The sequence below is a fragment of the Amphiura filiformis genome, chromosome 14, assembly GCF_039555335.1.
Source record: "Amphiura filiformis chromosome 14, Afil_fr2py, whole genome shotgun sequence".
Lineage (NCBI taxonomy): Eukaryota > Metazoa > Echinodermata > Ophiuroidea > Amphilepidida > Amphiuridae > Amphiura > Amphiura filiformis.
The window spans coordinates 43,867,686-43,878,410 of NC_092641.1; the positions used below are offsets into that span (position 1 = coordinate 43,867,686).

The window sequence follows — 10,725 nt, forward strand, 5'->3', positions numbered from 1 at the left end:
TACCCTAACACTAACCTAACCCAAAACCCTAAACCCTAACCCTAACCCTAACCATAACCATAACCTTAACCCCTAACCCTAACCATTTTTTTTTTTTTTTTTTTTTTTTTGAATATCAAATGGCGCAGCACAGCCACATCATGCTGTAAAGAGCTCTCGGATGCACCACCGTTTTACTGGGATTTACCAACCATTTTCATCATATAACCCAACCAACATGCATGGTAATGTACCAACACCATTCTGAACAATAATTCACGACCATGAACTACATCATTAATTGATATTTTGGTGGCAAAAATATTTTGCTGTCTTCAAATTTTGCTGTACTACATGTAGTAAGCTCTTTTACTATAGTTATAGTACAGTCATCCAGCCACGCACAGGCCTGTACGGTTCAATAATCCCGCCTCCAGTTCAACTCTCTGCGTGCTTTGTTTACACCGATTGAACTGAACTGTTTACGCATTCATCGCCCTGCGCATCAATTGGTTTTGCATTTGACTCATTTTCCATCATACTCCGGCTTCTAGTTTGTCCGATTTTGTAAACATGGAGGAACTACGTACCATGCTTGTGGCAATGAAGCTAGAAAATCATCAAAACTTTGCTAAAATAACAAGTCAACTTGATCAGTTTCAAAAGGACTTTTCTTCACTGAAAACCGACGTCACTGATCTAACTTTAAGCGTCGAGCATTTAGATGCTGAAGTAAGTGAGATTAAAGATGAAACGATTCCTGGCCTGCGCAAGCAATTGCAGGAGGAAATTGATAATCTAAAGAAGGCGAGAATAACTGCCGAACTGTACAGCAAAAAATAAAATCTGCTGTTTTACGGCATCCCAGAAAGTCCCCTTGAAGATACTGAAGCTGTCCTTCGCACTTTTCTGACTGTACACCTGAACTATGAAAGAGCTCAGACAGTAATCTTTGCCAATGTTCATAGATTGCCATCAAAGAAATCGGAAAATACTAGACCTAGTCCCATCATCGCCAAGTTTCTAGAAATGAAGATCCGTAATGATATATTGGACAAGGCAAAGAAACTGAAGAAATCTCCGCAGAAGATTGGTATAAGTCCGCATCTACCTGCTGAAATGCAGACAGCAAGAGCCCAACTCCTGCCAGTCAAGCAACAAGCCATCAAAGATGGGAAGCGTGCCTACATCAAGACCACTGGGATTGAAGTGAAACTTTACATAGACAATGAACTATATAGACCATAAACTATTTCTCCATTTAATTCCTAGTTTGAGATGAGACTCTGCATCTAAATATAGTGCAGTTTGAATTAAATCATAAAGGATTTTTTTCATGCCATCATTGTCTCATCCTTTACAGAACTCGTGTGGACTTTGACTCCACATAATATGAACTTGCTTTGACTTAAAATAGTAGTCTCATACATCATTTTGAAATGTATCTGGGTCTATACATTTGCAATTATCTTATGTATCACGTTACTCGGTATATGTGCAGTTTGTAATCGTATATGATTTTTTCATGTCATCATTGTCTTTCTTTTCAGAACTCATGTTGGACTTTGACTCCACATAATATGTCTTTGCCTTTGATTTAAATTATTAATTTAAAATTATTTTGAATTGATTCTGGGTCTATACATTTTGCATTTATCTTACTTATTGTCAAATCATGTTACTCGGCATATGTTTCTTTTTTTCTCACTTTGCTGATTATCAATTGTATAGGCCTACCCCCAATTTAATTTCTTTTTATTATATCCAGTGAAATGGTTTTGCGTTGTGCTCTCTCGCCGTTGAGCCATATTTGTATCAAATTTCAAATTTGGTAGCATTTCGTTTGTTTAATTTTCATAATTTTTGTTTGTTTGTGTGTTTTTATTTTTGTTTTTGAACTGTTGGCACTGTGATGGTTGAATGCAATAATTGTTACAAATATATTTATGGTACAAATTCTATTCAATGTAATTTGTGTACATCAATTTATCATAAATGTTGTGTTGATGCAAATCATGATGATATTAACAACTGGTATTGTTTTAAATGTTCTTGTACTATTTTCCCCTGTAATCATATTGCTGATGATAATGAGTTTTTATTTACAATTCAATCTTTGAATAATTGCCATACTTATAATAAGTTTTTAGAATTAAAATTTGATCCCTTATTATTTGCAATTGGTATGAACAATCATACCAATGATTATTTGCAAAGTGATGTCTTGAATTCATGTAATTATATTTTTGATCCAAATTCAGACTTCAAACTGTCCGTCAAATCTGGTTTCTCAATTCTTCATTTAGGCTCCCCTAAATGCTCGTAGCTTTAATAAAAACCAGGATCTTATTAATGCTTTTATCTCCAATTTAAATGTTACCTTTTCAGTTATTTCTTTATCCGAAACCTGGTTTAAGGAAGATCACTCTAATTTGATTAACATTACCAATTATAACTTACTTAATTTTCCTAGACAGGGTAGAAGAAGTGGTGGGTCTGCTCTTTACATTCATGAGTCGTTGTCTTACATTGATCGTTCTGATTTAAATCTAACACAAAACCAACATAATGTTATTAATCATTCGGAGTCTGTTTTTGTTGAAATAATTTCACCGAATTCTAAAAATATAGTTGTTGGTAATGTGTATAGAGCCCATCATACCGATGTCGATGTTTTCAATTCTGATTTATCTATATGTTTAGATCAGATTCTAGCTGAAAATAAGTTGTCTTATATTTCTGGCGATTTTAATTTAGACATTCTCGATTTTGACAAAGACCGTAAAATAAATGAGTTTGTTAATAACTTTTATTCTCACAATATGTACCCTCTTATTGATCGTCCTACTCGTATCACTGATACTTCTGCCACTATTATTGATAATATTTTTACAAATGTACTTGACAAAAAGATTCAGTCATGTATTTTCATTAATGATATCACAGACCACTATCCTATTTTTCAAATAACTGATGATGTTGATATTCATATTGATGCTCCTAAATTTATTTACACTCGGTCCTTCAATCAGAGTAATAGGGACATTTTTACAAATCGCCTTGAATTGACCGATTGGAACCATATCTTATCCGATAATTCACCCACTGGTGCATATTCAAATTTCATTTTAAAGTTTAAGGATATTTATGATAGTTCTTTTCCAGTACAGCGCAAGCGAGTTTCTAGGGCAAATGGAGTTCCTCGTAAACCCTGGATTACTAAAGCCATCCTGAAGTCCATCAAGAGGAAAGATAAGTTCTATCGCAAATATAAACATTCTCCAACAGCTTCAAACAAGCTTGCACTGTCTGAGTATAGGAACAAACTTACTTCAATCATTCGTACATCTAAGAAAAGTTATTTTTGTAATTTACTTGATATGCACAAACGAAATATGAGGAAGACATGGGGAGTTTTGAATGGCCTCTTGGGAAAAAGTAAGAAAGGTCTTCCGGATTCTTTTGTTATTGATGGTAACAGTGTGTCTGATCCACAACAAATAGCTGATGGCTTCAATGACTATTTTGCCGATATAGGCCCTAATTTGGCCAGTAAAATTCCTGATGTTCAAACAAATTTCACTGATTTTCTCACATCTGCTCCTTCACCAATGAACTCGATCTTTCTTAAGCCAACAGATGAGGAGGAAATTGTTGATATTTGTTCATCGTTCAAGTCTGGTACAGGTTGTGGTTATGATGATATTAAGCCTGACATAATTAAGAATATTATTCACTTAATTAAGACACCGTTAAGCCATGTTTTTAACTTATCAATAAGTTCAGGTGTTGTGCCGGATGATCTCAAAATTGCCCGTGTTGTTCCCATTTACAACTCTGGTGATTCTACTCTATGTAACAATTATCGTCCAATTTCTGTTTTGCCCATATTTTCTAAAATTTTAGAAAAAATTATTCACAAAAGATTATTTGGATTTCTCGATCGGCACAATTTACTTCAAAATTGTCAATTTGGATTTAGACATAACCACTCTTCTTACATGGCACTTCTCACTGCATATGATAAAATTGTTTCTGACCTAGATAAGAATTTTCATTCCATGGGAATCTTTTTGGACCTCTCGAAGGCATTCGACACCATTGACCATAACATTCTCCTGTCCAAACTTAATCACTATGGGGTCAGAGGAAGTGCCTTCGAGTGGTTCAAGAATTACCTTTTGAACAGAACTCAGTATGTTGTCTTCAAAAATCATAAATCATCTTTTCGTTCTGTATCATGTGGTGTGCCACAAGGCTCAGTGTTAGGTCCACTGCTTTTTATTATTTTCTTAAATGATATTGTATTCTCCTCTGACAAATTCAATTTTGTAACTTTTGCAGATGATACTAATGTCATCGTCTCACATCCAAATCTTTCTGATCTAATTACTATTGTAAACACTGAGTTGGAAAATCTGTCTGTATGGTTTAAATGCAATAAGTTATCACTTAACATCGATAAGACAAATTTCATAATGTTTAAAAATAGACACAGTAATAGAAGGTATGATGATGATCAACTTAATATTTGTAAAAATGGTATTAAGGTTTCCAGAGTTGCCAATACTAAATTCCTTGGCGTTATCCTAGACGAATCATTAACTTGGTCTAAGCATACTTCTAACATTGTTAATATTCTTTCAAAATACTGTGGCATTTTATACCGTTTCAAAGAGTTTCTTCCTTGCAAAACGTTATTTTCTTTATATAACACTTTAGTGTTACCTCATATTTTGTATTGTAATTTGATTTGGGCAGATCAAAACAACAGCCATCTTAACACTGTTCACCTAAAACAAAAACGAATTATGAGAATCTGCTCAAATTCCCACTGGCTTGAACACACCCCGCCATTATTTAAGAAATTCAATGCTTTGACTATTCATGACATCCACAAATTAACGCTTGGTTTATTTATGTATAATTACTCTCACTGCAACCTTCCTGGTACTTTTTCAGATTACTTTGTTCAAAACAGATCCATTCACAATTATCCTACTCGCAATTCTTTACTGTATCGTCCTTATAATTTTAAATATGATTTAGCAAGGAACACTATCAGAAGACAGGGTCCTCTGCATTGGAATTCGATTGATCAGGAGTTGAAAAATACTAAGTCAATACATGTTTTTAAGAAAGGGTTTAAGTTACATTTATTGTCTCGGTATTAATCATGTTAATATTATATTTTTCCAGTTGATCATTAATATGTGAATTATATTGCCATCACATAAGCCAACAACACTCTGTTTGCACTTGTCTCGTCCTGTTTGTCTGCACTTTGTCCTGTCCACTGTTTGTAGCAAGTTTTTCATGTTACTTTGCATATTTATGAAATGTCAAGGTGGCCAATTTTAACGAGCTTTGCTCTCTTTTGGTTTTCCTACCAATGAACTGTTTGTACATTTATCATGTTATGTATTTCTGGTGAAATAAATTGAACATTGAACATTGAACATTGAACATTGACCCTAACCCTATTAGACCCTAACCCTGCCAATAATGAGCCCGTGCCTCGGCCTATGCGGTTAGTGATATATTGCGGCCGCGGCCCATTATGATTGCAGAAAGAAATTAAGCGGCCCGGCCATGCTATTTTAGATATAGGCCTAAATGTATTTCATTTGTAAAATGCTGAATATTTTTCAATGGTGTCATCTTGTATAATTATGATCCACCTGTTTTTTTTTTTTTTTAATTAATAGAAGCTCGATTATTCTCATTTGATGTTTGATTTATTTGAGGTCATTAATCATAACTTATGACAATGATATTTGCAAAATAGAACACCGTTTGTAACTATACCATTTTAACACCACAGAATGTATATTCGTAGTTTTTTGATGGTATATATATCGAACAGACAATTATGTAGTTATGTGACCTCTGTGTCGAAAGCGCCACCTAACTCTACTATATAGTTCTGTGAAAGTAGTATTTCTAGTATTTGAGCGTGCACGTATTATCTAGAATCTATTGTTTAGCGTGCAGGATTTAGATAATGCATTGTTTAGCGTGCAGGTTTATATAATTTGGGCTATGAAGGGTAGTTCGCGAAAATAATGCACGGGAGAAGAATACATAACGATGAATAGAAACGGGCACAAGAAGTGTATGTTCAGTTACTGTGAGCATAGACCCTGGAAAAAGTCTATGCTGTGAAGTTAGTTAATATCAGAAATAATTTCTCTGATTGTGAAGCAGACTCTGCTTCACGCAGTAGCCTACTTAAAATATAATTGTCACATGCAGATGTAGCGTATGAACGGTGTCTCTTGGTTCGGAAAGTCACGTATTAAAGTTGGTGGTCCCGTGTATAGGAAGAGTTAAACCTTGTGCACGTTAAGTGTCAGAGATATTCGAAAAGAAAAGGAGGGGGACCATCCCCGGTTCTGATATTTGCAATCAATCCTAGATTCCAGGATCGTGCATAGGTAAACTACATACGTAAAGCCCGCGCGACACTGCTCAATTTGAGGTACAGCACGTATAGACAAATCCAATTTTACGCATTCCTACACCTCAATGGCAGCCAAAGCTAGGTCTCCGTCTGCTCCATCTCACCTAAAGTGTGAAAAGTGATGCGGCCAAAAGAATCTAACATCAAATTTAAAGCGGTTTTAATCCACCCAATTAGGCAGTCACAATACCAGTTTGGTGCTGCGGGGACCCAGTGATGGTTGACCAAATCCTGACCAAGACTTGGCTCGTTGGATTAGTCTATCAAAAAAAAAGAAGAACCCACAAAAACACATCATACGTTTGAATTATATTCTTTTCAGATCTACATCAATCTTGAATTCAATCAAGATGGCGGATATTGATATACTTGGCATCGACGAGTTGCTCATAATTTTTAATTTGTTATCGCTGTATGATAAGCTTATGGCAAGGAGGTAAATAATTTTCTTATAAATATATCGAGGGTTCAGAACCAGAAAGTCGTAACTCACTATTGATCAGCTCTCACAAAATGAGCATAAAGTTGGCTCCTTGCTCTGGTCTTCAAAAATCAATATTTCCTCCACAATGTCTTTTGTTTTCTATTGAATTTTGTCATGATTAATGGACTGTATCTTTTATAGTGCCCTGGCGACTTCATGCTCATTTTGTGGGAGCAGGTGATTGTGAGTTGAGGCTTTCTGGCTCTCAACCCTCGATATTAATAAAAAAATAAATGTCTATTATATGTGAGTGGACGCGGCGAATCAGCCGTAAACTCGGCAAATTGTATTTTGAGTTAAAGTGTCAAATGTATGTGAAGGTCGTATTCATAGGTGTATCAATTCGTTGCGACAAGTATCTTATCAAACGCTGTTTAAATCAATCAATAATACTACTGCTGAAGAGGATAATAAGCTTCTACCTATTTCTATAGAATAGTTCTTGTCTTTGTTTGCTTTGGCTAAATCCTGTTCAAGTGGTAGATAACAAAGCTGTATTTTATCTAGGTATGTACGTGTATAATCAACAATGAACAATGAGAGGATATTTCTGAACCTCGTTGACTTGGGTATTATTTGAAATGACCGCCAATTATGACTGTTGGATATTTATTACCAGAAATGTAGAAAAAGAGACACATGTAGAACCGATAAAAATACAATTTTGTCGAAGGAACAGAGTTCAACAAATCATAACCCCGCTTTTGGATATCGTTTGAAGTCAAATGATATACCATTTTAAAGCTTATGGTGTATATTTTCTAAACACGAAATAAAACAAATATGTATACACACACTGTGTGTAATGTGTGTTATTACAAAGCTTGACTATTTTTTGAAATAATTATAATGATACATATTACAGTTCTGATCTCTGTGTTCAAACATGCAATCACACTTTTGAATAGTATCCCTAACATATTTATGACCAAAGTGCACAAAATGGAAAGTACAGTCGGTCGTTTCAAATATTGAGTTTTAGTATTGGTTTTGGTTTTGGTCACGTGGATTCCTATAATCCTGCCTAAGCTCTTGACTGACGTCTTTATCGATATCTTTGTTTGTACCCTTTGTTAAAAACTTAGAAATTTGTAGCAATGAGTTTATTACATAATCATGTGAGCAACATAATCGCTTGGTTTGAAATTACCAGATCTAAGTAGCCTCTACAAAAGAAATGTTTAATATATTGTAATATTCGTGAGCAGAGAAATCGATCATGTCAATCTATATTTAAAAGCGTGGTTAAGAAAATCCAATAAACCTTGGCTATTTTCCCTGTGAAAAATATAGACCATCGAAATATTTGCTCTCGAGATTACAAAAGGGTGACTTGCGTGGTACGAACAACATATATGTTCATTTACTTATTGCATGCAGTAGGATCGATAAAATTTGACTTTTATTAAAGTTATATATTAATCGAAAGAACTGAGAAGAGAGAGAAGAGAGGCAGAAAGTGTGTGTGGGGGGTGTAAGGGGAGGCATAAAGAGAATAATACAGTACTTGTAACGTCCCAACAAGGTTTACACACTTACAAGAGTCTGGGGAGTGTGTATGGGGTGGTGTGCGGGTGTGTTGCATTGTAATAAAAGACACAGGCTTTGGCTTATGATATGAGAATTTAACTTCGTCTTAACTAAGTACCCACTATGTGTCAGTTATGTTTTCTGTGTCAGTTTCATTTTGTGTTCTATCGGTATGAAAAAATAATAATTAAATGAATTATAATGTAATGCATAGGCTTAGGAACCGGGGGGTTTGAGGGGGCTCAGCCCCCTCAATAATTTTGGTGAATAATCCTAGGTGAACATAAAAATTGTGATAAAATAGAGGAAAAGGGTCTTTGTGACCTATATTTTGCAAAATTTTCTGACTGCGAGGAGGGAACTCCCTCGCGCACCCCCCAGTATGGCCCACCACAACATTTGTCAAGTTTCAGGCCCCCCCTGTCGAAAATCTTCCTAAGCCTATATTACCGTAAAGTGGTTGTTTCAGGTTGCTTCATATTCACACTTTGATTATTCGCTCATTTTTTCTTAAGTGAAATGAAACAAGAAGAAAATAATACAGTCAGTTTTTACATTCGTTGTATCATTCATTTTTCCCAGGGTGTGCAAGAAATGGTACGATATCGTCAGAGACACGCACGCCTGGAAAGTCATCGATTTCCGCGCAATGATCGACGATGATACTGCGCATCTTTTGGACGGATATTATAAGCGATATGTAGCAGAACCTGGTCAAAATGTGTTTACATTTCGCGAGCATCTTCATGATGTCAAGAGATGGGAATTCCCGAGGAATCCAAGCGATGTCCTGTCATTCCTAGGCTTATTTGCTGGCGTTGCGTTGCAAGAGATTTACCTGACTGCAATGAGCGTTGACATAATGGATTTCCTTCGCAGATACTGTCCTAATGTAGTTATGTTAGACTTCTGTTCGTGCTATGTACGGTTAGAAGAACCGAGAGGCTTACAAGGTATTGATATCCCTCCTATTGATCGGATGGATATTGACGATGACATAAAGAAAAAGCTATATGTTCCATTTAAACTAAAACGACTGGGATTGACTGGGGTCAAGTGCTCGCCGATACCTGAGGAGCGGAAAGCTAAGCTCAATGAACGAATTCTATCATGTGTTGCTAACTACGATTGTTCTGAATTACAAAGTATATGTCTCTGCAATTTTGAACTTACTTCCAAAGGCATGCAGAAATTAGTTGAAATACCTAGCTTGCGAGAAATTGAGTTATCTAACTGTCGCTACTACTACAATGATAGGTCACTTGACTACAATTATAGGTCACTTGACGATATTCTCACTAATTCGATTGGGGGTTTAAAAACACTGACTTGCCTTAGAATTCATAGATTAAACACAAAACCCCGCGCAAAATATAAATATTATCATGATTATACTACATGTAGGCTGAATTTTCTAGGCTGCATTGGAGAGTGGGAATACCTTCAAGAATTATCTTTGATAGACGTAATTTTTTCAGACGAAGCGTTTGAAAAGATGATACCTGGGTTGTTGAATCTGAAAAGACTTGAGATACAAGGGCGTCACTCTTACGGCATGTACATGCTTACACCACGTATGGTAACTATTATTGGGAATCAATGCAGGAAAATAGAATCATTACAACTGAGGTGGTTAGAATATACTGACGAAAGTTTGATGTCGCTATGTCATCATCCCACGTTAGAAGTATTGGAGGTTCAGTATTATAATTATAGTAAGATAGCAGAGACGGACTGGCTTCACAAAGTATTCACTATATTAGAAACCTTGTCAAAAATAAAACATGTCAAGCTCTGGGGTAAAAATATCTCCAAAATATATAATGAAGGAACATTTCCGATCATTCAAGCAGCTGAGATTGAGGCAATTGAGTATGGGAAACAAACACATGAAGAAATACAGCTGGAAAGAGCACATAGAAACCAAAATTTTCTAAAAAAATCTTTTAAAAGGATGTTTAAACGTTGAATTCATCAAAACTTCCTCTGAATCAAGTACGCCATAATGACAAAGAACACGTCGAGGTAATATTTAAGTTTGGAACTCGGGCTATGACAGAAGACATTACCATGCATGGCTTATTCGTAAGGATCGCCGAGCCTCAACTCGGGCTATGACAGAAGACAATACCATGCATGTCTTATACGTAAGGGTCCTCAAGCCTCAAGCTATAACAGAAGACATTAACATACATGGCTTATGCGTTATGATCGTCAAGCGTCAAACTATGACAGAAGACATTACCATGCATGGCTTATACGTTAGGAT

At 35.7% G+C, this 10,725-nt stretch overlaps 1 protein-coding gene across 1 annotated transcript; it reads left to right on the forward strand.

The window, feature by feature from the left end:
* Positions 1 to 6,770: 6,770 nt before the first annotated feature.
* On the forward strand, positions 6,771 to 10,446 carry LOC140169041 (uncharacterized). The gene is made up of 2 exons (XM_072192325.1): positions 6,771 to 6,878; positions 9,039 to 10,446. The coding sequence occupies exons 1-2, from the start codon at positions 6,793 to 6,795 to the stop codon at positions 10,423 to 10,425; spliced, it is 1,473 nt and encodes a 490-aa protein (XP_072048426.1). The 5' UTR covers positions 6,771 to 6,792; the 3' UTR covers positions 10,426 to 10,446.
* The last annotated feature ends 279 nt before the right edge of the window (positions 10,447 to 10,725 follow it).